We start from the raw sequence: 27,712 nt of genomic DNA on the forward strand, positions 1-27,712 counted from the left end.
TCCCAACTTAAATTGCTTCATTCATGCACTTTTGAAAGTTGTATCATTTCCACCATCCACAAGCTTATCTTTACTTTTTGAAAAGGGCAAGGAAAACGTCCCTAATCCATGCCCATCACACCTTTGAGAGCTTCATAAATGGAAAGTGGCCCTTCCAAAACCCTTCTAAACCTGAAGGGCCCGAGAATTCAGCATGAGACTGGAGTGTGACAGCCTGGTCTCCTCCGGCATTAGAGGGGCAAGGAAGTGGGTCAGTGGTCCTCATATTCCAGGGGAGATCCCAAGAGGCACGGAAGCATAGCAACCAGGCTTCAGTTGGACCCCACCTACTGTATCTTGGCACGTGTGGGGAAGATGTAGGGAACACATACTCTGGCCCCTGCCTAGCTCCACACCTCAGTTTTCTCTTCCCCCACCATCCATCCCAACTGAAAACACCCATCGTGTTTCCCATGAGCAGGCACAGCATGAGATCATGTCTGTCCTGTTACATGAAGCAAAATGAAAAAGGAGGAAGCAGGAAGTGGACTGCTGGGGGGTGGCATGAAGGCAGCAGGTAACCTTAGGTAAGCACTCATTTCAGCCTGGGGGAAGAGGAAAGGGGTCCCCCCTCCTATTTTCTGAGCAATGTGTTCTCTTTCTCTTTTAGTGGGAGTGGGACGGTATGGCAGAGAGAAGGTAGCACGGAAGGATATCCAGGCCCATCGCGAGGAGGGCTGTGGGTTTAGAGGGCTTGGGCAATGGGATCCCAGCTCCATCCTCAGAACCAGGGACAGATCCCCGTCCTGCTACTCCATTCCTCCCCTCTCTCATTTCTCACCCCACCAGCTCTGGGAGTGAATCCTGGCTGCACCATTAGTTCACTGTGTGACGCTGGGCAAGTCACTAAACTTTCCCAGGGCTCAGTTTCCTCATCTGTAAAATGGACACGCTGGTCCCCAACAGGGATATAATGCAGGGGTTTGTGAGGTGAGGCAGGAAAGGCACAGTGCGAGGCACACGGGAGACCGAGGCACTCGACCGCCCTTGCGACCCTACACCACGCGGCGCTCTCCGCCCCAGCCCGGCCCCCTCACCGGTTCTCTGCCACCAGGATCTGCTCCAGCAGGCGGGCAGCCTGCACGCGCGTCTCCAGCTCCGGCGCCTGGAGCAGGCGCAGCAGCAGGTCCAGACCACCGTCCAGGCGGATGGCGTCGCACAGACCCTGGGCTACCTCGCGGCCCACGGCTGGTAGCAGCCAGGCCTCCTCCACCAGCTGGAAGACCTCGGCTAGGCTGGCTCCCACGGCCCGCACGCCGCCCGCCTGCTTCAGAGCCGACAGCGCCTGCTGCAGCTCGGGCAGCGCGCGCTCCAGGGCGCCCTGCACCTCGGTGCTCGCCCCTGGCGACACCTCGCGGGGCCCGCGGCTGCCCGCCGCCCACCACGGCCCAGCGCAGCCGCTCCCGTCCGGCCCCGGCACCGCTAGCCGCTCGGCGCCCGACCGTGGGCCCGACATGGCGAAGAAGCGGCACAGCTTGTAGGCGGAGAGAAGCAGCGTCAGGACCATGGGCACGGGGTTTCAGGGGACATCCCTGGAGAGGCGGGGCCGGGCGGAGCGACCCAGACCTTGGGAAAAGGAGGAACCAAGAGGGGACCAGGGGGAAGATGATGCAGGAGGGAGGGTGGAGAGAAGGGTAACAGGCAAGGGCACCGGCCAGAAGTTTGGGGGAGGGGTGAGGGCAGGATATAGGACGAAGAAGTTGGGGAAGGGGATGCAGGCCCAGATGCAGGGGACAGGCGGGAGGAGAGAGCGGGAAGGCGAGGAATGGACCCAGGGTCCAGAGGGTCTAGAAAGCAGCAACCAGAACAAAGAGCGGTTCCAGTTTCGCCTAGGTTCGCAGGGATGCTCTGCAGGAACCCCGCCCCTGAGAAGCTGTGGTCTGGGAGCCGACGCCCCGCCTCTCGGTCTCGCGGGGCTCCTCCCTTGCCGCCTGCGTAGCCCCACTCCCAAGTCTTCTCCAGCTACGCCCACACGCTGGCCAGGCCTCTCCCCCTAGTCACGTTCCCTGCCCCCTCTACTGGTTGCAGGGGAAAGAGGTGGGAGGCGGAAGGACTGCTTCGGTTTTGCGTTGGAGACACTGGGATGACACTGGAATGTGAGGGCAACACGGTTGAGTGTGCCTTTGCCCTACTAGTGGTTAATGCAATCATAATAGCAACTCTTGAGACACTTTATGCCTGTTTCTCAAGTAAGTCTTACATCGTGCCTACGAGGTAGCAATTACTGCTCCCATTTAACAGCTGAACCGACTGAGGTCCGTGGAGAAGATTCTCCAAAGTCACACTCCCCTCTGATTATAGAACAGAAAAAAAGCATCGGAATCTCTGAGGATCACTCCCTCCAGGTGGTGGGAGGACTTCCAGAGGTATGTGAACCCCTGAAAGTGGGCACAAAATCAGGTGTTGTGTGCCAGTGAGCATTTTCTAGGTAGAGGGATCCTATTTGTCACTGGAGCCTAAAAGTGTGGGGAACTGGGCCACTTGTTACCGATGGGGGAGGATGAGGGTGGGGACAGGGAGTGGCCTGCTGAGAAGCAGTAAATTAGTGGAAGACTCAGGAATCACATCCAGTCCAAAGGGTTAATATTCACCCAACTTACCGTGCTGTGAAGACCAGCTTGGGGACATCAATGCACCCTGGAGATGAACCCAGAAATGAAACTTTGTTCTTTTGTGATAAAAAAAAATGTCCCCAGCTCCTACCCCCTCTTTCACCGCCCTAAATACACAAAGGGTGGGTGAACCACCCACCCAGGGATGTGCCTGATCAAACAGGTCACAGGTCAATAACCACTAATGGAGAATGAAGTTGGAGCTACTCCAGCAGCTGGGCATTTTGTCTGCTTTAGCTCCCAACACCCTGTGAGGCGAGTATGATTAGTCTCATTTTGCCAAAAAAAAGAACTAAGGCAGGTAAAGCAGTTTGCCCCAGGGTCCCACAGCCGGTGAGCGGCAGAGTGGGACTTCTTTCTGCCCTCCAGATTCACTGTGCTAGTGCACTTCAGAGATGCCCCTGAGCTTGGTAAGGATCCTATTCACAGCTCTCCCAGGCCCGGAGTTCCAGGAACATGACCCTCTGCTGCAACAGCCTCTGGGGTCGGGTCACTGGGGGCTGGGCTGGGGGTTGAGCAAACAGAGCAGTAGAAAAGGCAGCTCCTCTTCTCTGGTTCCCCTCCTCCTTGTCTTGCCACTCCCTCCCTTCCTCAGGCATCAGAGCAGAGACCGCAGAGAGCCTACTTCACCAGGCTCGAGGCCAGAGGCCCTGCCATGGCATCCCCAAGGCCCCTTCTGATGCTGGCCCTGCTGGCGTGGGTTGTTCTGGCTGACCAAGGTGCCGGAGGGTGTTGGTGGCCATTTGGGTCAATGTAGGGTGGGCAAGGGTGGTCTGGGCCTGGCCGTGCCAACTGATATCCCCTCCCCACAGAGTCGTGCAAGGGCCGCTGCACTGAGGGCTTCAACTCCGACAGGAAGTGTCAGTGTGACGAGCTCTGCTCTTACTACCAGAGCTGCTGCCCCGACTACGTGGTCGAGTGCAAGCCCCAAGGTGCGTTCAGAGTGGCTGGGCGGGCCTGGGGTCCCCTCTGCAGCTGGAGACTCACTACCACCCTCCTGCCTGCAGTGACTCGTGGGGATGTATTCACTCTGCCAGAAGACGAGTACACCTTCCACGACTACCGCGAGGAGACCAGATCCAATACCAGCGTCCAGGCACAGCCAGAGAGCCCCACCCAGACCTTTGTCCGGCAGGCGCAGCCTGAAGAGACTACTGAGCAGGCACCTGTTCTGAACCCTGAGGAAGAAGCCCCAGGACCTGGGCGGGGGAACTCAGAGCCTGAAGTGGGGCCCGTCATGCCCGAGACTGGTAATCTAGGGATCTCCGAGTCCCCAGCAGAGGAAGAGCAGTGCAGTGGGAAGCCCTTCGATGCCTTCACCGACCTCAAGAATGGTTCCCTCTTTGCCTTCCGAGGTGACTCGAGGGGCAGGTTATGGGGGTAGGGGTCTGCCCCAGGAGCATCCTCCCTCACACAGCCTCCCTCCCTCTAGGGCTCTACTGCTATGAGCTGGATGAAAAGGCAGTGAGGCCTGGGTACCCCAAGCTCATCCGTGATGTCTGGGGCATCGAGGGTCCCATTGATGCTGCCTTCACCCGCATCAACTGTCAGGGGAAGACCTACCTCTTCAAGGTGCCAGGCCCAGGGGCTGTGGGTCAGGGCCGAGCGTATCTAGGCAGAGGTTGAGGGCTGCTGTGCCCAGGATCAAAGTAGGCAAGAAGGCTGGATTCTGGCCTGTGGTCCCTGGCTGGGGCTCTGTGAGGACACAGAAGCCCAAGGCTCCAGGTCCTGGGTGACAAGCCTGGAACTAGGGCTGCCGCCTTGGGCGGGGACTCTGCCTCTGTGCACAGCCAACTGTCTCCTCACCCTCTTCTCCTTCCCGACCCCTTAGGGTAGTCAGTACTGGCGCTTTGAGGATGGTGTCCTGGACCCCAATTTCCCCCGCAACATCTCTGAAGGCTTCAGGGGCATTCCGGACAACGTGGACGCAGCCTTGGCCCTCCCCGCTCATAGCTACAGTGGCCGGGAGCGGGTCTACTTCTTCAAGGGTACTCGGGAGGTGGGAGGCAGGGTGCGCATGCGCTGCAGCACTCTTGGTCTTCTTTAAACTTCACTGGCGACAGGCCTCAGATTATCCCCACCCCCCTTGCCAGGAGCTCCTAACTTCTGCAGCCTCTGGGCTTTCCAGCCTTGCTCATGGCCACCCTTCCCCAGGGAGACAGTACTGGGAGTACGAGTTCCAGCAGCAGCCCAGCCAAGAGGAGTGCGAAGGCAGCTCCCAGTCGGCCGTGTTTGAACACTTTGCTCTGATGCAGCGGGACAGCTGGGAGGACATCTTCAGACTTCTCTTCTGGGGCAGTTCCTCTGGTACAGAGGGAGGGCAAGTCTTGCTTCCCCATCCAGAGGGCTGGGATCCCCCAGGGTAGAGGTAGGGCTGAGCTGGCCTGAGGGGCTGTGACTGTGCATCTATCAGTCAAAAGCTGTTTGCTCAGGCCAGACTTTGCTTCTGTTGACCTTTGTAGGGGAGGCTTGCCTCCACCCGGACCCCACACCTTGGACTTTGCCTAGCACAGCCAACAGCACAGCCAGCAGAAGGAGGAGCTGTAGCTGAGGCAACTGGGGAGGGATATGGTGGAGGGAGGCCAGGGGAAAGCGTATTGAACAGGTAGTTGGAAGGCTGGGATGCTGGGCTCTGACATTAACTTGCTGTGTGTCCTTGGACAAGGCATAGCCCATCCTTGACCTCCAGGGCTCCCCATTAACCCCTTCCTTGCCACAGGTGGTGCTGGAAAGCCCAGATTCATCAGCCAGGACTGGCATGGTTTGCCTGGACAAGTGGATGCGGCCATGGCTGGCCACATCTACATCTCAGGCTCAGCTCCCCGCTCCTCTTGGACCAAGAAGACCAAGTCTGTGCGTCGCAATCGTAAACGCTACCGCTCGCGCCGTGGCCGTGGCCGCGGCCGCAGACGCAGCCAGAACCCCTACCGGCAATCTCGCTCCACCTGGCTGTCCTGGTTCTCCAGTGAGGAGTTGGGCCTGGGAGACTATAACTATGATAACTACGAGATGGACTGGCTTGTGCCTGCCAACTGTGAGCCCACCCAGAGCGTCTACTTCTTCTCAGGAGGTGGGAGCCCTCGCCAGCCCTGTAGCTGGTCTAGCTGGGTCATCCCTGCTGTCCCTGGTCCCCATGGGCTGAACACAGCCCTTGAGTGGTGACTCCAAAATGCCAGGCCGGGAGTCCTCTGGTGCATTGCCGATGTTCACTTACCCTTCCAGGAGAGACCCAGGTCTTCTTAGGGCAGGATGGGCAGGGCCAGGCAGGGTCTCATGCACCCTCTCCCAACCTCTCTTCCAGACAAGTACTACCGAGTGAACCTTCGCACACGGCGAGTGGATGCTGTGATCCCTCCTTACCCACGCTCCATTGCCCAGTACTGGCTGGGCTGCCCAGTCCCTGCCCAAGAGTAGGAGTCCGAGTCCAAACAGCTGGGCCTCTGCTGCTCCCTCCTCCAACATCCTCCTCCCAGCTCAATAAAGATCCCTTGGCCCTGAGTTTAAGACTACTGTCCTGACTGGGGTGGACAGGCAGGAGGCAGGGATCTGCCTGGGTAAAAGAGGGGACCTTGGGCAGTCAGAGTGACTTGGGGGAGGGGACAGAGAAGATCCTTCTTTGTGTCCATCCTGTGTTGGGCTCAGGCCCTCTCCATGAGCCAGAAAAGCTGTGGGTTGGGAGAGCCTCGTGAGAGAAAGCCTTCCTCGCACACGGAGCAGCCCCCAGCAACCCACCAGCAGCTAAGCAGGAGCTTAGACCCCTCTGAGGATGACAGGAGTCACCAAGCTACCCTACCCAGCCCTGGGTTTGTTTTGCCCCTTTTCATTGACTATGGTCTTGGAAGGGGCAGGGGGGCAGGAGGTGGTGGGTTCCAGCTCAGCTTTTCTGCCCATCCTGGACCTGAAATGCTGTTAGCTCAGACCCTTGGGTCCCTGGGGAAGTGGTCACTGTGCTCCCCCAAACCTATCCCTATGATAATGAGCCTTTGAGGTCTCTGTCTTGGGTCTGGGGTGCAGAGCACTGAGGCAGGAGAGACAGGAAGGGCAGGAACTGAAAGGAAATTCAAATGCACCTATTTCTCTTAGAAAAGTGGCCCAGAAGACTTCCAAACAATGAGTACACTGTAAAAACAAACATCTTTCTCAAAACCCCTCAAATGTAATTGTGGAACCTCCTCCGGTTCCAAGTTCCCGGACTGTAGGAAGTCCATCTGGGCTCTTGAAGGGCCAGGGACAAAGGGCTAGGTGCAGGCAAAGCTCTAAAGCAGAACTGAGGGTGATCTGGTGGCGACATCTGCTCCCAGCCCTGTTGAGGGGAGGGTGGCTGCCGCTCATCTGCTGTCCAGCTTCTCATCCTGTCCAGCTTCCCCAGCCCCATCCTCAGTTGTGGGATAGGACTCCACCCACTCTCCCCCAAGGCAGCCAGCACCAGAGCCCCAGGAGGAGCATCTAGAGAGGGATCTCGTTGGCTTCCTGGACGGAGCCCTGGGAGGATTTTCACAAAGTACAGGATTTCAGACACAGACTGCCAGAGTTTGAGCTTTGAGGAGGGGGGCTGGGGCCAGCTTCTTTTGTGAAGCCCCAGAGGAACAGGGTTGCCCCACCCATACCCCTGCAAGCCCCCTTTTCCTCCAGGGCTTCTCAGCCCTCCTCGAGCTGGATGCCAAACCTCCCGCCTCCTGGAGGCGGGGCCAGCCTTCTGAGCAGGATAAAACTCCACGCGGAGGGGAGCGGTGTGGGCACAGCCTTGGCATGGCCATCGGGCTCCTAACTGTGCCGGCCCCATGGCCAGTCCAGTGGATGCGTCCCCTGCAGGTAATCTGGTGGGGAAAGGGTGGGCAGGGCGAGGATGTGGGGAAGGTATGATGGGGAAGGTTGAAGAGGGGTGGGGAGTAGGGGCTTCAGGGTCTGTTGGCTTTGATGCTGCAGTGGAGGCTCTTGCAAGGAGACCTGACTTGACCCCCATCCTGGCCTGCAGGCCATGCCAGTGGGTTGGGTCCCCACCGGAGAAAGAGGACTACCTTCAGCAGAGGGCAGCTGCTGGAGTTGGAGCGGGTGTTTGCAGCACGGCCTTACCCCGACATCGGCACCCGTGAGCACCTGGCCCGGGTCACCTGCCTTCCTGAGGCCAAGATACAGGTGAGCTGTGCCCCTCCCCCCGACCTCAGGGTCGGGGTGCTCTCACACAGCAGATTTCTAAGCTTGAGTCACAGTCCCTTCTCTCTGGATATCCTGCCTCCAGGTTCTGCTTTCCCTGTACCTGGGGGGAGGGGATGCTGGCACCAGAAGAGACTCCTTCTTTCCTTACCAGGTGTGGTTCCAGAACCGCAGAGCCAAGAGAATCAAGAATAGGAAGCCAGGAGGCCTAAGTCCCAGGCCTGAGCCTCCCCAGAGATCCCTTTCTCTTCCGGACACCATCCAGCAGTCCTGGGAGCCCTGCACCCTTGGCCAGCCTCCACCCTCCAACAGCACAGCTCAGTGTGCCTCTGTGTGTCGACATGCCTCCTGTCCAGATCCTGGCTTGGGTTCAGGGCAGGGCTGGGTAGGGGCCAAAGCTACGGCCCCATGGGGACCGGCTGGGGCTTCAGGGGTGTACGTCTCTTCAGAGCGAGCTGCTCCCCAGACCTCACTGGGCAGCCTGTCTGACCTCATCTATGCCTCGGCAATTGTCACCAGCCTGGACCACTCCTAATCTAGGTCTAGAACTTGCAAGTCCCTTCCTCTGGCTCCTGTAGCCCATCCTGCCCCTTAAGACTGAACACACCAGAAGTGGATCCCCTGCCCTCTCCTTTTACACGAGGGAGTTCTCTTATGGGAAGAAAGTTTAGCTCAGGGATCCCTCTCTTCCGCTGTCCTCCAGGCCAGCCTAGATGCGGGTGACAAGGGCCTGGCTTCTGCTACCCAGCACCCTGCCCCTCCAGGGACACCTGCCCATCATCTTGGCAGGAGGTACCTACAGAGGGATGAGGTGGGAGCCCATGTTTCCCACTTCTCCTGCCAGGCCTGGTCCCCAATTCTTCTCATGCCAGCTGACAACACGTCCTCCCTCTAAAGGAGAATGGGCAGCTGCCCCTCACCCAAGGGCCCTTTGGGCCATTACCTAACTGACTGTCAAGTGAGCTAGGAGAGTGTCGATCCTAATTTTAGACTGCAGGGATCAATCCTTTTACAGTTCAGGGCCCCCTCTCCTGTCCTCCTGCCACCTGGATGAATTAATCACAACCATGGATCTGAAGAGGGAGTGATATTAAAGTAATAAAGTAGAAATAGGAATGCAGGGCTTACGTTTATTTAATTTTCACAAATATCAGATTGGCTGCCCTCTGACCTAGGGCTGCGGAGACAACCTGACAGATTTCGGGATGGGGTGGGTGTGGTGCATGTGGCAGCATTGGGTTTTGATATCACTGTCGTCTGTAATACCAACTAATCTCCAAATAAAACCCAAACTCTGTACCTTAATCTGGATTGTTGTGTGCTGCAAATGAATTGGGACGACGGGGGCCGTTTGCTTTTGAAATTTATCTCCATCACCTAATCCCTAAAAAGGGCCAGGTTCCCCGCAGATTCTGGGTGGGAGGTATTACCCAGGCTTCTGCTGGGATTGGTTAGAGGGAGAGTTAATCGAAGGGCTTAGGGCTCTGGCTGACAGACCCCGGAGAGATGGGAGCCTCAGCTGCATCGCCTGCTCCCGGTCCCACTTGTTCCAGGACACTCCAGCTGCCTCCACTCCTGGAGCTGCTCTGCCTCAGAAAGAAAATCTTGGGATCTGCAGTTGGTCTGTGCCGGATTCAAATCCTGGCTGCTATGTAGTCTTGGAACTCTGCAAAAGTCTATGAACCCAAAAAATGGGGATGATAATACTCATCTCCTCTCTGTGTTGGGAACGAGAAGCAATAATGTAGGTGAAGGGCTTCACGTGGTGCGTGACACGTTGTAAAAGCTCTCAACGCACGCTAGTTCCCGCTCACTCCCCCTACGGCGGGCCATGAGAAACTGGGAAGGTCCCAAACTTCTTGCTCCTCTGGCCTCCTGCCAAGGACTCCCCTTTCTCCCTGGGAAGCCTTGCACCCAGACTGCACTGGAGAAAGCATGGTATAGTGAAACAGAGAGAGTGGCTGGGGCTGAGAGCAGAGTTCCCTTCTCTGGGATGAGAACTAGAGGACAGGTCACCTGATTCCTATTTCTCATTCTGCCCTTGCAGATGGACGCCACCTGCACCATGGCCATTTCCTCAGCAGGCACTAAGGCTTTGACTGCTTTAGTCTCAGAAGCCAGCCCATAAAGGAGCTCTATATTAATGCCACGGAAACCTATTGGCTTGTGAGTAGGGGGCTGGGATCAGGTAAGGATGCCATCCCAAGAAAGAGGAGTGTGTGGGGAATTTACTCCAATGGCATCCTGAGAAGATGCCCTGGGTCAGAAGCTATTTAAGAAGCCCTGCTCCACGGGAATTCCCTGGCGGTCCAGTGGTTAGGACTTGGCCCTTTCACTGCTGTGGGTCCAGGTTCGATCCCTGGTCGGGGAACTAAGGTCCTACAAACTGCTTGGCAAAAAAAAAAAAAAAAGAAGGTCTGCTCCTTATCTAAAATTTGGAAGTCTTTCAACCTGAATCCAGGTACATGGAGGCTGTGGAAGCTTGAGGATATGTGGGCACCCCGGCCCACGGAGTTTAGCACAGGTAAGTACAGCCGTGACTCTCCACAAAGCTTCAGTGTAAGCTTTTTTTTTTCTCTCATGTTTCAGGGTTGTATAACAACTTATTTTGCACAATAATATCTTTGTATAATAATTGTTATTTTAAAATGTATTTATTACTATAATCTACTTAATCATCTTACTGCTGATTTTTAAGTTGAATCCAATATAGAATTTTATTTTTTTTGGCCTCGCCGCTCAGCTTGCAAGATATTACTTCCCCAACCAGGGATTGAACCCAGTCCCACGGAGCACCAAGTCCTAACCATGATGTCTCCATGTTGCCTGTGAAGTGAAGGCTCATGTCTGCCCAGTTCAATGCCTCTCACCCTTCTCACCCTGGAGTTGATAAATTACCAAATTTCGCCTTTCCCTTTTTTTGGGGCTGCACCACGCGGCTTGCAAGATCTTAGTTCCCCAACCAAGGATCAAACCCATGCTCCCTGCAATGGAAATGCAGAGTCCTAACCACTGGACTGCCAGGGAATTCCCTCCAATATAGAATTTTATTATTAGACATAACTCTGAGATGAACACTGGCATGTATTACAAACATCACTTACAGATACTGATAAATCACTTTTTTGTGGGGGTAGCTTTTATTTTTATTTATTTTTTAGGGGGATCCTATTGAACTTTATTTATTTGGTTTTGGTGCTTTAAAATTTTTTTTAAATTTTATACTGGAATATAGTTGATTTACAATGTTGTGTTAGTTTCAGGTATACAGCAAAGTGATTCAGTTATACATATAGATATATCTATTCTTTTTCAGACTATTTTCCATTATAGGTTATTACAAGATATTGAGTATAGTTCCCTGTGGTACACAGTAAGTCCTTGTTGATTTATCTATTTTATATATAGAAGTGTGTATATGTTAATCCCAACCTCCTAATTTATCCCTCCCCCAACTCTTTCCCCTTTGGCAACTGTAAGTTTGTTTTCTAAGTCTGGGAACCTGTTTCTGTTTTGTAAATAAATTCATTTGTATCATTTTTTTAGATTCCACATATAAGTGATATTATATGTCTTTCTCTAACTTACTTCACTCAGTATGATAATCTCTAGGTCCATCCATGTTGCTGCAAATGGCATTATTTCATTCTTTTTTATGGCTGAGATAAATTGCTTTCTAAAAGTGTTGTTGGTATGCTTTTTTTAGATACTTATTTTTTATTTTTTTATAAATTGATTTATTTATTTTTGGCTGCCTTGGGTCTTCGTTGCTACGCGCGGGCCCTCTCTAGCAGCGGCAACCGGGGGCCACTCCTCGCCGCGGTGCGCGGGCCTCTCACTGCGGTGTCCTGTTGCCGAGCACGGGCTCCAGGCATGCGGACTCAGTAGTTGTGGCGCATGGGCGTAGCCCCTCCGCGGCACGTGGGATCCCCCGGGACCAGGCCCCGAACCCATGTCCCCCGCACTGGCAGGCAGACTCCCAACCACTGTGCCAGCAGGAAGTCCCTACTTTTTTTTTTTTTTTGCGGTACGCGGGCCTCTCACTGTTGTGGCCTCTCCCGTTGCGGAGCACAGGCTCCGGATGCGCAGGTTCAGCGGCCATGGCTCACGGGCCCAGCCACTCCGCGGCGTGTGGGATCTTCCCGGACCGGGGCACGAACCCGTGTCCCCTGCATCGGCAGGCGGACTCCCAACCACTGCGCCACCAGGGAAGCCCCCTACATATTTTTTAAATACCTCTTTTTGCTGATCCCTGATGTAGATCATCAGAACTGTCCAGATATCTTTAGGTCAGTGTGTGAAATGTTTTCTCTAAGAAGAGTTGAAATGGAGGATGGTTCTATATTACTGACTAAAGCCAAAGGACAAAGTGATGATCAGTTTAATCCCCAAGTCTGTCTTATGGCACATGAGTTGTCAGCCTCCCTAATACCAAAGCTTAATGGTGACCCCACAAAAGTGTAGGCAGTATTCTCCACTCTTCCCTCGAGCACCCTAAGTATGAAGTAAAAGAAAGGAGAGAAAATATAGAAAATTAGGAACTGCATCAGACACAATGAATACTTCAACCTCAGATTCCTGAAGGTCAGGAAGAGAAAAAAAGAGCTAACAATTATTAAGCACATGGTGAGAATGAGTTCCCACTCCATGTTAGTACTTCATATGTACTTTCATTTGACCAATTTTCTAACTTTAGGAAGAGACTGAATAGTGTTAAGTGTGGAGAATGGTGACATGACAGCCAAGAGCCAGGGGTTCTAGTCTAGGCTCTAATAAGCTCTGTGGCCTTGGACAGACCAGGTGACCCTCCTGAATATTAGTGTCTTTGTGAATTGCTTAGTTGGGAAAATTAATCTAAGTTTTTGTGGCATTTAAAAATTCCGTGGTTCTCTGTTGTTTATTTATTTATATTTTTGGCTGTGTCGGGTCTTTGTTGCTACGTGCTGGCTTTCTCTAGATGCGGCAAGCAGGGGCTACTCTTCGTTGTGGTGTGCAGGCTTCTCGTTGCGGTGGCTCCTCTTGTTGCGGAGCACGGGCTCTAAGCACATGGGCTTCAGTAGTTGCAGCACGTGGGCTCAATAGTTGTGGTACACAGGCTTAGTTGCTCTGTGGCATGCGGGATCTTCCCAGACCAGGGCTTGAACCCGTGTCCCCTGCACTGGCAGGGCAGGCAGATTCCTAACCACTGCGGCATCAGGGAAGTCCCTGGTTCTCTGTTCTGATTTATATGTTTCAGGATAAAATCTGCGTATTTTTCCCCCATTTTTCTTACTGTTCTTGGCCCCAATACCCCAGAGATATTGTCAAAGGTGGAGAATGGAATACAGACCAAAGCAAATAATTCAAATAGATTTTTTTAAGCACATAGCATAGATATTGGTCTGAAGGTTAAAGCTCTTTCCATTTGCAAGACCCAGTCACTTGAGAAGGGATGATGTCTACAAGAATTCTAAAAATCTGGCTTGGCTTTGCTTATCAGGAGTAATGAGTGACTCGGTGTAGCTTTTTAACTCAATCTTAAACAGTCTGGGTTGGTAGAAACACTGTAAAACGCCACCTGCATTTTTTCTCACAGTTGACATTTCTTCCAATCAACAACAGAAATCCTAGGAATTCTACAAAGTTATCTGAGGTGTAACAGAAGGGCCTAAGCCCTCCCTCTCTCTCATGCAGAATATTGCCCTGAGAGGCTGACTTGCTATAATTCAAGAAATTGGCAATATTGTAGAGGAAACATCTACTGAGCCAATGAGTGTATAATTTCTAAGAACAGTGTCCTGGGAAAAAAGAAGACCATGGGAGCTCATACACTGAACAAACGGAAAGACAGAACCCACCATTAGGAGCAGACCCTGACCAATTCTCACAACTATGGAAATCTTTGGGCTTTTGTGTTCTTGTGAGATTTGAAATAAGAATACACTGGATACAATAAATATTTATTGGATAAATAATAATGCTGCTATAATTTCTAAATGTCTTATACAGATTCTATCAATACACCACTAATCTAAGTTCTTAGAAGTTTAACATTACATAGAAACTTCAGGACAACCTAGGAGTCTTTGGCTCCATTTAACAGAGGAAGGACCCAAGTAGATCATTTGACCTCTCTCAGCCTCAGTTTTGCTTCTGGAAAAGGGGCCTAAAACCACTTCCTTTTCCAACCTCCAGGATTGTTGTGAAGACAAAAAGCAATCATGTAAAACAATTAGTCAACTGTGAACTTTTACATACTATTGTTTTGCACCTATCCAAACATGTTTAAGAATCCACATAAAATAACCTACATTAGGCTTATATATAACAATATGTACACATATCATGTATATTATGAAGTGTATACTCATATTTATATAATTATACCTGCAGTTAAATCTGAAAATAGTCCCCTGTCTACCAAGAATGTCTCCCTTTATTAGCTGAGACAATTCACAGTAGGCATACTCTCCCCACAAATACAAACAAGCACAAGGGGTTTTGCAATTAAAAGCAAACATACTGTTTTGCCATCTGAACTGTTTTCATTTTTGGAAGCAGAGCAAAGGGTGATAGGAAGGTGGGAGGTCTAAGGAGGGCTGGTGAGTGGTGGAGACGGGCAGAAGCATATAGAAAATCTGAGCAAGGCAAGCAGAAGGAAGAAGATGAAGACAGAAACTAAGATTCCAAAAACGTAGCTGCCTTGCTTCTGATTCCACCGTCCTGTACCACCCGGCTTTCTCTTATTTGATGTCCTCTAATTGGTTCCTCTTCCAGCACAAACTGAAGAAAGGGAATCCCTTCTGCTTTCTTGGAGTCTTCTGATCTAAATTACAGGTCTGCATCAAGATGTGTGGAGAAAGGATGACCACTGGTTTCTGCACCTGGGCAAGTTCAAGGCAGTATGGTCTACTTCTGGAAAGGCATGGATTCTCTTTACTTCCAATGGAAGAAAAAAACCCAGCCCCAGCAATGCCCAGAATGGACTGTAGAAGGCAGATGGGCACCGGGTTCAGGAGAATGTACAGATAGACCAGTTCTTTGCAGTCGTTGTCTGAGTCTCCTCTACTGCCCACTCTGTAAATTGACAGAGGATGGGGCTCCCTGCAGGAACAGCAGGTGGCCTTGGCTCGGCCCTCTGACTAACCGGAGCCGAGTACAAAGAGCCTGATGGGTTGACTGAGAATCAGTGATTGGCAGCTGGGAGCCTGGAGTCTCCAGACTTGATGAAGCACAGTTACAGCTCTCCCAGCTCACCTTCCATCACCCGCACCATGAGGTACAGCTCAGCCAGACCCACCACAGAGGCCACGATCAATGCTGCCAGTACCTGCTGGGAAGTGAGAGAACCAGGCTTAGGGGATGCAGGCCAGCTTCCAGCTCTGCAGCCTCTAGCACCTAATAAGGATGGAGAGGACCTCAACCCAGCCCATAAGTTGGGGGGAAGGAAAGAAAAGAGAATGGGGATTCTCTTGAGGTTATTACCTACCTCTATGACTGTTGGCTGGATCTAATGTCCCCCTTGTTTATCACATAAATACCTAACCTGTTCAAGGCATTTTCACATATGTCCTCCCTTTCCCACTAACACTCCCACCTGGGGCACCCTGCCCTGACCAGTACCTACTCACCGAGGTCATTTCTGTGAAGATATACTGGCTTCCAAGGTAAGTGCAGACGAAGGCAGCTGCCACCGTGACAATGAAGTTAAAGATGGTGATGACCAGAGCCTTCACTGACCTCACTTTGGGGAGGAGCCCAGGGAAGAAACCGTTAGGTCAGCATCCTCCAAGAGGCCCTTTTATCTCATGGCTGCCTCCCCCCTCAGCTGGGTTTCCCTCCAACAGCAAGCCTGAAGAGCTCAGGCTTAAACCCAGAGCACTGGAGTGGGAAGCAGGGCCATGACTGACCAGTCCCAGGGACAGGCTTTAGCAACCTGATTTCCTAGTACCTCACCTTGCTTTCCCAGGTCACTGAGGGTTCCACCATGCCTTGAATCCTGGGAAAAAGAAAAAGCAAAGGATTTCAGAATGGAAGCAGCTCAGAGGCAGCCCAGCAAGTATTCATTTGTCAGTCTGGGCTCAGCCCTCTTTATTACCCAACACATTAGTTCTGCCTTCTCCATGGATTTTGTCTGGGACCAGTTGGATTCTTCTCTGGACCACAGGTCAAGCATTTCAGAGAAGAGACATAGGTTCCCAGTACCCATGTACCCCTCTCCTGCTCCGGGGCAGGAGCATACAGAGAATAGGATGGAGCCATGTCAGAAGAATGGCTCCAGGCTCATCCCCACCCTCTATAACCTTTAAGACTCAGTCACCATCTGAGCCCAGAGTCTCAGTAAATGAGTTGGGAATTGTATTTGGCTTGTACGCAGCACAGAGCTTCTACGGTCCCTTAATAGTATACAAACCAAGTTTCCATGTTGCTTCTTTCATTTGTACCTTTTCCCAGAGCAGGGCCCTGCTTTCAGGGGCTACACAGTCCATGTATTGAAGAGCGGGCCCTTACCTGACAGGTGACATTGCGGGTGATCCGCTTATATTCCTCATTGGCCAGATGTATCTTAATCTTCTCCAGACGGGCAACTAGCTCTGGGTTCTGAGGCAGAAAAATCAAATGAGAAGAATGATACTCCCAGCTTGCTAGAAAGCATGTCACAATCACTAGTTTCAGGGGACAAAGTACTAAGAAGACCCACGTACCAGTTCTGCCTCCAGTGCTTTGGAAACTTTTTTTTTTTTTTTAAATTTCAGTTCTCCAAGCTGTCAGACTAGGAGGACAATATCTGGTTCCCCAACCCCAGCATTCAAGGATTTAAAGGACAAATTTTTGAGCCCAAATGTTGATTCATAAATTTGGATGTATCATGAGTAAACCCAACTCAACCAACACCCACTCTCACAAATATATCCCTTACATACCCGAGGAGGCTTCGCAACCTCTGGGAGATAGATTTCACTGCCTTCTAGGAGCTCATGAAGGTACAGTGTGGAACCTAGGAAGAAAAGATTTCCACAAACATAATGATGCATAGAGCTGAGGTTGAAGGATTAACATCAGAGAAGGGTCTAGCTCTTCAGTTCTTTCTACCAAAATAAAACATGGCCATGCCTATACCAATTCATCTCCAGGATCATTTTCAACTGGGAAGAAACTAGGATAATCCCACATAAGTATCTCCTAGTGCTACATACTGACTTTAATTGTTGGCTCTCAATTACCCTACCAATGTCACAGCCAATAACATGTAAGCCATTTATATTTGCCTTTAAGTTAGGTAATTTCTGTGGCCACAACACAACTTGCCCTAAATAGGTTTAAGGCGTAGTGGTGGCAAATACTCACAGGACACTGTACTAGATGATCTCTAAGGTCCTTTTTAGTTCCAATAATTGAAGAATCTACCCTTCACACTTCTGGGTAGGCTGTTAATTCCAGCAAAAGACCTTACATGTCAGTTAGTCCTACTGCCCCCTTTTACATGTTCAGGGAACTGAGGCCCAAGGAAGAGAAATGACTTCTCCAAGAAGAGTTAATAGCAGAGTTAGGACTAGAGCCCAGATGCTACTCCCCGTTCAGATCTTTCAACACACTTTTCCATCATCCTATATCTAAAAACAAAAACAAGCAAAAAAATCCCATTAGGGAATTCCCTGGTGGTCCAGTGGTTAGGACTCCGCACTTTCACTGCTGAGGGCCCGGGTTCAATCCCTGGTTGGGGAGCTAAGATCCCACAAGCTGAGCGGCGCAGCCAAAACAAAACAAAACAAACAAACAAAAAAACCATCAGATTTGGCACTCTTGCTAAGAAATCCAGATTCCCAAACAGGGCAAGCTCACTATGCTAAGTTGTTTTTTAGTGTGGCTTAAAAGAAAGAAACTGAACCTGTGCAGTGGTATTGGGTTAGAACTTGGACTTCCTCAAGGGTCAGGTGGGCCTAAGCGGGCCTGGAAGTAAAGAGGAGACTCAAGAGAACAGGAACTGCACAAGTAAATTTTGTCATCCACGAAGAATTCCCATGGAAATTATGAAGGGAGTGGGCTCCCCAGGGTTTATGAGGTGACTCTTGGGCTGGCCAGATGATCATTCCATGGGTGAAGGAGAGTGATGGATTTGAAACCCAGTCCCCCTAAAACTGAGTTCCCTTAATGAGTTTATAATTAATCTCTCTATCCAAAACTTTATTCCCTTTCTTGTCCCCTCTAACCTCAGTCCTTTGCTAACAATACTAATGAACCAGAGTCAGATGACTAAAACTGCTATTGCTGATAACATCTTTAATGTACTAAAAGTGCTGTTACAGATATCATCATAAACCTGCAAACTCAGGTTGTTTCTCCAGGGCAAGGTAAGCTAACAGACGCCGGAGCCATGGACCACCTGGCCTGAGAATCTTTAATCAGAGACATCCTGACTCGCAAAACGACAATTAGGAAATGTCACATGACAGTGATTATTCCCAGTCTCTTTGTTCTTCTCCCTTAAACGAAAACCCCTTAACTCAAAGACCAAGCTGAAATGGATCTGAGGCTTGTCTCCCACTCCCTTGCTTGGCACCCTGCATTGAACACTGTACTTTCCTTCACCACAACCTTGCCTCAGTAGATTGGCTTTGCTGGGAGTAATGCAAGCCGCGAGTTTGGATCCGCAACAGATACATCCCTCATAAAAATGCTAGAGGTAGGAAAAAAGACCTCAGGAGAGACTAAACTCTGGAAAAAAGGAGGCGACTCTGGACTGGAGACTGGGGCTCACCCCTTTCTCTCAGGTACTGATGCAGGTCCCGGATCAGGCGGAAAGAAACCAGGCGAGCGGGGCCAGCCGGACGATCGCCGCCCTTGTGCTTCTTCCCTAGCACGGCCTCAAGTTCTTCCCGCAGCTTCCCGGGCAGCTGCTCTGGCTCCAGCTCCCCGCCGGGACTCAAAGCGCGTACGAGTCGCTCGCCAACTAACAAGGAAGACGCCATGACTAGCCGACTTTAAGGTCAGGTGACCCCGGGCCGGGACTTCCGGCCGCCTGTGCCGGAAGGAGCGCGAAGCTCGCGGGGCGGGGCAGAGGGCCAAGGGGGCGTGGAAGCGGCGCGGGGCAGTGTGGGGCGGGGGCGGAACGCCGCCCGGCGGCGGGTCGAGACTTGTGTCAGCAGCCCAGCGGGTACTCGGGCGGGACATGGCGGGCTGTGTGGCCCGGCGGGCCCTGACCGTGGGCAGTCGCTGGTGGTCCCGGTCGCTGACCGGGGCCCGAGGGCCGAGGCCGCTCTGTGCGGCGGGTGGAGCTGGGACCTTCCCACCAGTGGCGACCACGACGACGCGGAGGCACCTCTCGTCCCGGTGAGGGACGAAGCACGGGGGCCGAGCCCGGAGCCCAGGGAGCGTGTCCCGGGCCAGAGGGGAGGCCAGGGAACCCGGCCGGCTGGGGGTGATTGGAGTTCGACCCGGGAGAGGGTTCTGGCCGGGAGCCGACTGCGCTGCCCGCGACGGACAAGGGAGCGCGGCCCAGAGCCTTGGGTTGTGCAGGGCTGGCTCTGAGGGGGAACTAGTAACCCTCCCGGAGCGAATCTTACTTCCCAGAATGTGGGAATCCGAGCGCCGCTGTTAGTGGGCAGCCCTTTAATTAAGTCCTAGGGCTTTCCCCCAGCCCGTGACTGGGCCAAGGCCTCCCACAGAAAGATGCTGGAAGTGGGAAACAGGATCCGAATCTGCGCCCTGCGTGGGTCCCAGTTTTCAATGTGACCTTGGGGACACACTTTCTCTTTATGTGACTTGGGGAATGGGGTTTGAGGCCATGGGGATGGTGTGAGCAGTGTCTCTAGGGATGGGCCAGGCAGATCAAATTGGGGCGGGTGAATCAAGTGGCAGGAAGCATAAAGTTCACATCTCCAAAATAGTAAGAAAACAGTGCTTTGAAGGACCCCTAGAAAGAGCAGCCCTGTCCGGAGAGACCACTGTAAGAGCTGACCTTTTAGTGGGTGAGATTAGACACGGACACTGGAGAGAGATGATAGCTATTTCCAATTTAAGGCTCCTGTAAAAACTGATTAGATCTGAACAAAAACTAGATTGAGAGAATAATACTAGGTGTAGTGCAGGGGTGAGGACTGCAGTTTAGAGGGGGAGATGGACATGGAATTATAACACAAAATAAGTATTTTTTGAGCACCGTTTATACACTAGATTTTGAGGGAGCACAGGCTAATCAGACACAGGCATTGCTCCCAAAGAACTTGCAGTCTCTAATGGAGATAAGACAGGGACACAAGTAACTGAAATGCAAGGTGGAAAGGGCAGTTAAAATGCTGTGGGAGTTCAGGAGGGTGGGTCAGGGAAGGAATGGAGGCAAGGGATACAATTAAGCAGGGTCTGAGGGCATGATATGAGGAATGCTGAGAGTCAAGAGAGAAGAAAGTGATCTGGGAGCAGTCAGATCTTATGGAGGCACCTGTGGCGGGACCTCAAAGGAGGAAAGGCAGAATCTCTGTGGAGTGGTGGCTTGGCAGGACCCTTACCTGCTTCAGCTGGCCCCACTGCTGCTACCCTTCTCTGCTGTCATTGCCCTGGCCCCTCAGTATCCTAGTAGCTTTTACTGATGGATTAGTACCCTTCACTTCTTAGCTGTTCAGTTGCTTGTTCTTTTCCTTCCTAATCAGAAACCGACCAGAGGGCAAAGTTTTGGAGACAGTTGGTGTGTTTGAGGTGCCAAAACAGAACGGAAAATATGAGACTGGGCAGGTGAGTGCTGGGCTGCGTCATCTTTCATTTTCACTGTGTACTCTGCTTCTGAAAGGGTCAGATTCGGTCACAGGCCTGAAAGTTATGGTTTTCTGCCTTGGTGTTTGGTGCCAGACCAGAATCAAGTTTTTTTTTTTTTTTTTTTTTTTTAAGACGGGTTTTCTATTTTCCTGGATTTGAATACATTTCATGTGTCATTGGGTTCTGTTTCCAAGTTAGTGTGGACAGAGATGGTTTGGACTGTATTGAGGAGAGAGTCCTGTTGCTGAAGAGTCGTCTAACATAGTGGCTGGCTGGTAGGAAGCCAGTGGAGGGAGCTTTCAGAAAAGCAAACCTGCTTTCTGATGGTTTGTCATAGTTGAACTGATTGCAGTGAAGTAAGCTCTGGGTGTGAGGCTCTTTTTCTGTGTCAGCTTTGTGCCAGATCCACTGAGATAGATTTAGGCCCCTTGTAGGTAAGGAGGACTTTTTGTTTATTCAACTTTTTTTTTCCGTATGCCTACAATAGACTAAGCTTTATGCATTGGTGTTAAATCAGAAAGCAATGCCTTCATGGAGTTGACAGTCTAGAAAGGAATTACAATATGCAAATGGTCAACGGCTGTACAGTGTGCTAACTGGAGAGGAGGTGAGGGAAGGCTTCCTAGAGGCCTCAGCTATGGCCTAAAGGATGAGTAGGGGCTTCCCTGGTGGCGCAGTGGTTAAGAATCTGCCTGCCAATGCAGGGTACACGGGTTTGAGCCCTCGTTCGGGAAGATCCCACATGCCGCAGAGCAACTAAGCCCGTGTGCCACAACTACTGATCCTGCGCTCTAGAGCCCGTGAGCCACAACTACTGAGCCTGTGTGCCACAACTACTGAGCCTGTGCTGTAGAGCCTGTGCTCCACAACAAGAGAAGCCACCACAATGAGAAGCCCACGCACTGCAATGAAGAGTAGCTCCCAAAGCCTGTGCACAAAGACCCAATGCAGTCAAAAATAAATAAATTTTAAAAAAAAAGGATGAGTAGAAGTCAGCCAGGTAAAGAGGCAGTAAGCACGTTCCAGAGTTGGTCTGGGTGGATCACAGAGTTCAAGGGAAAGAGTAGCAAGACCTTGTGCTGGAGTTGCCACCACTTGTGCCACTTAGCGGTCGGGGCCCCACCTGGATGGACCTGCTGGACTGCACACTGACTGAGGCCTCTCTTTTCTCCCAGCTTTTCCTTCACAGTGTTTTTGGCTACCGAGGTGTTGTCCTGTTTCCCTGGCAGGCCAGACTGTATGACCGGGATGTGGCTTCTGTAGCTCCAGAAAAGTAAGTTTCCCTATCATTGTGCCTCACAGTATCCTCAGGAGGAGGCCTGACTCATGGCAGACATACATAATTGGGGTCCCAGCACTGAAGGCAGCATCCTTCTGGGCCTTAGGAGCGGTCCCAGAACACTCCCTTGGCACTAATACCCATGGAGACAAAAGTCTTAAGCTAGGAGGTCCCTTTAGGTCTCCCCAGGATGCTCTCCCAAGGCATTCTCAATTTGCATTATAAGTACCCCAGAGGGCATCTGGGGGACTAGGCTTCTTGATTTCTTGATGTTCAGTTAGAATCTTTCCCTTAGTCTCTTATCATCACTAGAGTACATTAAAAAAGAAAAGGCCCAGCTCCATTAAATGGTCCCAGACAGCCCCTGGGATGCGAGAAGAGTGGGGTGCGCTGGGCTCCAGGGACTAAGGCAGCAGTTTGATTTTCTCAGCTTGGCCCTTGTTCTCTAAGAGGCATCCAGAGAGTAAGACAAATAATGACTCTACACCACACTCTGTTGCTTGCCGCTGACTGAGGAATGCTGGGCCAGGGTGTGCTGCACAGCTACCCAGCTGGTGCTAAGCTCCTTCAGCTCGGGCACTGGTCTGTTGAGGTGAGGGGGTGGTAGGGAGCTGGGGCAGGCACTGCTTCCGTTTCTCTGGGGTTGATCTTGGGCTGCTTCTCCTGCCCCATAGAGCAGAGAACCCTGCCGGCCACGGCTCGAAGGAGGTGAAAGGCAAAACTCACACTTACTATCAGGTGCTGATTGATGCCCGAGACTGTCCACATATAGTAAGTAAGCAAGATGGTTGTGCCCGGGGTTCCTTTCCATGGGAAAGCCCCGAACCGTGATGGGGACTAAGAAGGAGAGGGGTCAAACAGGCCCAGATCAGCACTGGGCCCTAAGTCCTCAGGACTGGATAGTGACCGAGAAGATCCCTGACTCGCTTCTTGCCTTAGTCTCAGAGATCTCAGACAGAAGCTGTGACTTTCTTGGCTAACCATGATGACAGCCGGGCCCTCTATGCCATCCCAGGTGAGTAAGGAGCATCTGAGTGGTGCCTGTCAATGAGGGGAGTCTGATGTGTCTCAGGGAGAGGATTCTGAGGCCTTCTGCTGTCCTTTAATCTGCTGGGAGGGAGTATAGATGCTGAGGGCAGTGGTGCCAGGGTCATCCCACCCTGCCATAAGGCCAGGAATTGTGTTTCTTTTCAGCCCCATTCCTCCCCGCCTCCTATGTGAGTTTCACTGTCTCTTTGTCTCTGTCTCTCTGCCAGGCCTGGATTATGTCAGCCATGAAGACATCCTCCCCTACACCTCCACTGATCAGGTTCCCATCCAGCACGAGCTCTTTGAAAGATTTCTTCTATATGACCAGACAAAAGGTAACCTCTATCGTAGAGGGAAGGTGGAGTGGGAGGGCCCTTTCTTCAAAGAGAATATCCCAGAAGCAGTTTCAAAGCTCTATTTCTACAATCTTATTTAATCTCCCATTAGACCTGTCAGGTAGATGGCTATTATCTCCTCCTCACAGATATGGAAACAGACTCAGGGATGATGAGAAGGGACTCCAGGTTGCTAGGTAGTGGCAGAGTGAGGTCTGAAAACCAGGGCTCCTAACTCCCAGTCCATTTCTCTTCCTCTGACGTCACATACCTCCTCAGGGCTTATTCTTGGTAGGCAGTTTTGTGCGTTCTTCCAGCCTGTGCTCTTGCTCACGTTTGGGTGTCTTGTTTACCTGGGCCACCACTGGGAAGGGCTTTCTAGGAGGAGCAGTTGGGCAGGGTGTAACACCCTGGACGCTGGCCTGGACTAACCAGTCGATCTCTTGCCCCAGCACCCCCTTTTGCAGCTCGGGAGACGCTACGGGCCTGGCAAGAGAAGAATCACCCCTGGCTGGAGCTCTCCGATGTCCACCGGGAAACAACCGAGAACATCCGTGTCACCGTCATCCCCTTCTACATGGGCATGAGGGTATGTGCCCAGCCTGGGACCTCCCCTCAGGGCGAGGCCCCCAGGTTCTGTGTGGTGTCCCCAGTGACTGCTGGTGTGGGTTCCAAATTTAAACCACGTGCCTGTGGTTCTGCTTTCCAGTGCTGCATGTATTGACTGGGATTGAGCAGCCTCTTGGCAACAGCTGACACCAAGACCTAGAGCAAGGAAACTCTCAGACCCCAGGAAGGAGGCCTCCTGGCTGACTCTTCCTTCTCTTCCGGCTCAAAGGGAGCCATGTCTATGAAGAATATACACATACTTGTTTAAATCAGTGTAGGCTTATCTTCCCACTTTTTATGCATTTATTGAGCTATTTCTTGCTTGGCCATAAGCTAGGTCCTGGGGATACAAATATAAATGAAACCCTGTCCCCTGCCTTTCAGGAGCTCATGGTAGTGGCGGGAGGCCAACATACAGCATTCCAAGTATTGAAATAAGGTTGGGATATGGAAAGGCCGAGGAGGAGGACAGCAGCCTGGACCAGCAGTAATGTGGGGGAAGACAGGGAGGGTGGTGAGAAAGGGAAGAGCCCCATGGCTGGTTTTTGTTGGCATCCAGCTCTGTTCGTGATCTTGATAGGATGAAGAGGAAGGGCGCCAGGGATGGACCCAAGGGAGGCTGCCTCCCTCTGGGCTTGTTGGCCATAGTTGAGACATCATCAGCCCACAGATACCTGTGGCTTTGTTCTGTCTTTGCAAGTACCTGGAATACATCCACTCTCTTGGAGAGATGTTGATTGGAATAGACTTGTTCCTGCCCTCTGGGCCTGAAATTCTTTGTGTTTTTTCCCCCAGGAAGCCCAGAATTCCCACGTCTACTGGGTGAGTGTCTCCCTCGGGAGGAGGGGAGCTCAGGAGGTGTACCTGTGGGCACAGGTTGGGAGGTGGGCAGGTTTACCTCTGGGGGCGGGAGGTGAGACGGTGCAGTGCCGGTGTCGGTCTTTGTTGCCCTGTGCTCTCCTAGAATTCCAAGGGAGCTGGCCCAGGGTCTATTCCTTCTCAGATGTGAACTCTCTCCCCTACCCCCACAGTGGCGTTACTGCATCCGCTTGGAGAACCTCGACAATGACGTAGTACAGCTCCGGGAGCGACACTGGAGGATATTCAGTCTATCCGGCACCTTGGAGACAGTGCGGGGCCGAGGGGTGGTGGGCAGGGTGAGCATCTTCGGGCCAGTAATGCTCAGTTTCTAGTCCTGCCCAGCAGGCCTAGGAGCTTAGTGCATGGTTTCCTCCTCCTCTGTGGTTAGGGACAGAGGCTTAGTGTGTGAAAGCTTAGGGCTGTTTGGGGTGAGGAACCTCACCCGTGAGATCGGTTTTCTTATAACGCATTTCACAGATGAAGAGAGTGAGACTGAGACTGTTGTTTAACTAGCCCATGGTCCTGTAGCTAGTAGAGGCAGGGCCTGGGTTTGAATCCCAAGTGAGTCTGCCATCAAAGCTTGTGGTTGCCAGCCTTTTAAAAAATCTACTGGGATGCCCTTGGGTGGGGCATGGACCCGCCACCACTCCTGGTCGTCCTTCCTCTGCCTCTTTACACGTGTTCATCCTCTGCTGGTCCTTGAAGAGATCTGATTTTGCAATTCCTGTGTTACCCTACCCAGTCTCCAGAGAAATACAGTCATGAGAGGACCACATTCAACAGGCATTCATCCATGTTAGCAGCGAGCTGGGGAAGCAGCGTGGGGTGGAAAGAACAGGGCTGTGGGGTTAGTCTGTTTTCAAATGCCCACTGTGTTGTTTATTTACTGCATAACTTTGGGCAAGTTAACCCAAATCTCCGTTTCTTAGGATCACACCTATTACCTTATGATTACCAGCAGACTTAAGTTAGCAGAAGTTTGCTGAGCACAGTGTGGCTCCTGGCACTTAGGTACGAGTGAATGGATGCTGGACAGGGTATTTACAGAGTAGATCCTGGGCTTAGCATCTTTGCCTGTAACCTCAGCCATTCAGCCTGAGATTATCTTTCCCACGGTCAGAATAAAAGGCCCAGGTCAATGGCTGTGCTGTGGAAGGTGCTGGTCGGCCGTTATGGTGGGAGGCATGAGGGGGCATCCAGCCCGGACTGGCAGTCAGCATGTGGCCCCGGGGTACAGGGAGCTTGTCTGGCCTGACCTATTTTGCCTGAACCCTCACAGGAACCAGTGTTATCCAAGGAGCAGCCCGCATTCCAGTACAGCAGCCACGTCTCCCTGCAAGCTTCCAGTGGGCACATGTGGTGAGTAAGCATATGCTGGGGCAGGGACAGCTCAAGTCCACGGACACTGCGGGTCAGAAAAAGTGAGAGCTTATAGCTTGCAGTTAACTCTGGACCAAGTGAAGTCCTGAGGTGGAGCTTTATCTGCTGTTCATTGCTGTGTGGGTCTTGTCTGATTTATGACTGTTTTCCAGTTCCCTGGGATTTTGTAGAACGAGGACTTAGGTCAAAGAGGTCTGGTGACTTTGATGCTGCACTGAGTTGCCCATGTAGTCGGGTTTTTTTCCCTGGTGTTTCACTCCTTAACCTGAAAGTATAGTTGGGTAGCTTATGCAGGGTGTATCTAAGGGCCAGATTCAGGAGAGCTTCATTTCTTCTTCTCACGTAGGGCCAGGATAGGCTCTTGGGTCTCTGATCAATGTTGTCCTGGCATGAGCCAGGCAGAAGAGAGCCCAGGCCTGTCTTATCCTGCCTCAGTTCTGGCGCTGAGGACATAGGGCTCTACAGGCTTCAACTCTCACTCCCTCTAAACCAGTTTCTCTCACAGGGGCACATTCCGCTTCGAGAGGCCTGATGGTTCCCACTTCGATGTCCGGATCCCTCCCTTCTCCCTTGAAAGCAATAAAGATGAGAAGACACCACCTTCAGGCCTTCACTGGTAGGCCAGCTGAGGCCCTAAGCACCCAGGCTCGGACCCCAAAGAACAACTCACATCCCACAATTGCTGCAGAACTCTGTCATGGGCCACAGTGGGTCTCTTAATTGTTTGCACCTTTTGATTGTGGGGTTCTTATTTTGGCGGGTGGAGTATAACTGTTTTCTCCAGAAGACCCATGTAGGACTCCTCCAAGGGTGGCCTTCCCCGTAAGCCCTGCCTACGCTGTGTTCCAGTAAATCTTTCCATCAGGAACTCTGTGTTCAGCTGCCATAGGTCTGGAGGAGTTTCCTAGCCTGTCACACAAGTTGTTTAGAATGTGAGGTTTGGTCAATAAACCAGTGCACGCTTGGCCCCCCTTGCCATTTCTGCCCCCAGGGTCTCAGGCTCCCTTTTTGACCCGGCAGGGGCCCTTGGTTGCTGTCCTTACTGCCCTTCCAGGAAGCTGCCCCTTCAGCTAGAGTATCTGTCTCCTTCCTGAGGCTGGGGGTTGGCTGATGTCTCCCAGGTCACTCAGCCAGTGAGGTGGGGGCTGGACTGGACTCTTGTTCCCTTTACCCTCTGCCAAGTGCAGAGCGGGAGGCCAGCGTCAGCATCAAAAAAGTGGCTCGGCTCTTTGTGCTGGCCAACTATTGGCATTTCTGGCCTCCGTGGGCCTGGGGGAGAAGTGAGGCAAGCCTGTCAGGTTTTCTGGAGCAATGGGCTTGCCAGCACAGGTCTGTCAAGCCTCCAGATCACAACTGCAGAAACTCAGCCAAGGAGCGTTAGGTATGGACAGTGATGAAGCCAGTCTACTTTCTGAGCTTCTCACAGATCTCCAAGAGCCAGAGATAAAATGTGCTGCATTTTTGCCCTGATTCTTAGGATTCCTGCTCCCCCACTACTGTAGTGATTGTTACAGAGGTTGTTTTCTTGAATTAATATTAAATTTCAGTTCCAACCCTTATTAGTGTTGTCCTTAATCGTCCACCAGGGGGAGCCTGGGTTGCAGGGCAACGGAGTGCAATGGGGCATAGGACCCAGTGAGAACATAAGGTCAGGTGGCGAACAGAAATACAATGATGATGTCCAC

The 27,712-nt window shown here is 51.9% G+C and overlaps 5 protein-coding genes across 14 annotated transcripts in view; 3 read left to right on the forward strand and 2 right to left on the reverse strand.

Moving 5' to 3' along the window:
• SARM1 (sterile alpha and TIR motif containing 1) overlaps nt 1-2,112 on the reverse strand; it is a 27,203-nt gene extending 25,091 nt beyond the window's left edge. Inside the window, exon 1 of the mRNA XM_022595433.3 lies at nt 1,077-2,112. Within this exon, the coding sequence (XP_022451141.1) occupies nt 1,077-1,546 (470 nt within the window). The 5' untranslated portion in view covers nt 1,547-2,112. The remainder of the gene's footprint in view (nt 1-1,076) is intronic.
• The window catches only part of VTN (vitronectin), a 12,669-nt gene extending 6,527 nt beyond the window's left edge, over nt 1-6,142 (forward strand). The window contains exons 3-12 of one of the 5 annotated variants that reach the window (XM_089900741.1): nt 461-566; nt 1,094-2,405; nt 3,247-3,370; nt 3,464-3,583; nt 3,659-4,006; nt 4,084-4,223; nt 4,483-4,639; nt 4,806-4,958; nt 5,371-5,721; nt 5,953-6,142. In XM_089900741.1, the coding sequence (XP_089756867.1) occupies nt 2,214-2,405; nt 3,247-3,370; nt 3,464-3,583; nt 3,659-4,006; nt 4,084-4,223; nt 4,483-4,639; nt 4,806-4,958; nt 5,371-5,721; nt 5,953-6,065 (1,698 nt within the window). In that variant the 5' untranslated portion in view covers nt 461-566; nt 1,094-2,213 and the 3' untranslated portion in view covers nt 6,066-6,142. Of the gene's footprint in view, nt 1-460; nt 2,406-3,246; nt 3,371-3,463; nt 3,584-3,658; nt 4,007-4,083; nt 4,224-4,482; nt 4,640-4,805; nt 4,959-5,370; nt 5,722-5,952 lie in introns of all 5 variants that reach the window. The other 4 variants (XM_089900743.1, XM_030763249.2, XM_089900745.1 and 1 more) reach the window with 4 other exon arrangements.
• A 1,365-nt stretch (nt 6,143-7,507) lies between these two features.
• Nucleotides 7,508-8,690, forward strand: SEBOX (SEBOX homeobox). The gene is given in 3 exon segments (XM_022595440.2): nt 7,508-7,605; nt 7,607-7,787; nt 7,960-8,690. Coding segments are annotated over 3 exon segments (657 nt in total). The 5' UTR covers nt 7,508-7,510; the 3' UTR covers nt 8,341-8,690.
• Nucleotides 8,691-13,732: 5,042 nt separating this feature from the next.
• On the reverse strand, nt 13,733-18,798 carry VMA12 (vacuolar ATPase assembly factor VMA12). 4 transcript variants are annotated; one of them, XM_089900751.1, is made up of 7 exons: nt 18,544-18,798; nt 16,709-16,782; nt 16,296-16,385; nt 15,741-15,783; nt 15,416-15,528; nt 15,042-15,114; nt 13,733-14,668 (listed from the first exon to the last, which is right to left on the reverse strand). In XM_089900751.1, the coding sequence occupies exons 1-7, from the start codon at nt 18,752-18,754 to the stop codon at nt 14,616-14,618; spliced, it is 657 nt and encodes a 218-aa protein (XP_089756877.1). In that variant the 5' UTR covers nt 18,755-18,798; the 3' UTR covers nt 13,733-14,615. The 4 variants fall into 4 exon arrangements, with proteins under 4 accessions (XP_089756877.1, XP_089756876.1, XP_022451147.1 ...); XM_089900750.1 differs by having other exon boundaries at nt 15,042-15,117; XM_022595439.2 differs by having other exon boundaries at nt 13,733-15,114; nt 18,544-18,796.
• Nucleotides 18,799-18,890: 92 nt separating this feature from the next.
• POLDIP2 (DNA polymerase delta interacting protein 2) lies at nt 18,891-27,586 on the forward strand. 3 transcript variants are annotated; one of them, XM_089900746.1, is made up of 11 exons: nt 18,891-19,115; nt 20,432-20,513; nt 21,710-21,807; nt 22,488-22,584; nt 22,753-22,828; nt 23,070-23,177; nt 23,630-23,766; nt 24,582-24,608; nt 24,818-24,943; nt 25,927-26,006; nt 26,521-27,586. In XM_089900746.1, the coding sequence occupies exons 1-11, from the start codon at nt 18,955-18,957 to the stop codon at nt 26,645-26,647; spliced, it is 1,119 nt and encodes a 372-aa protein (XP_089756872.1). In that variant the 5' UTR covers nt 18,891-18,954; the 3' UTR covers nt 26,648-27,586. The 3 variants fall into 3 exon arrangements, with proteins under 3 accessions (XP_089756872.1, XP_089756873.1, XP_022451939.1); XM_022596231.2 differs by having other exon boundaries at nt 18,892-19,115; nt 26,533-27,586; XM_089900747.1 differs by lacking the exons at nt 24,582-24,608; nt 24,818-24,943.
• The last annotated feature ends 126 nt before the right edge of the window (nt 27,587-27,712 follow it).

Source organism: Delphinapterus leucas, chromosome 19 (genome assembly GCF_059928025.1).
Source record: "Delphinapterus leucas isolate spDelLeu-1000000601 "Yukka" chromosome 19, BTC_Dleu_Yukka2, whole genome shotgun sequence".
NCBI classification, from domain to species: domain Eukaryota; kingdom Metazoa; phylum Chordata; class Mammalia; order Artiodactyla; family Monodontidae; genus Delphinapterus; species Delphinapterus leucas.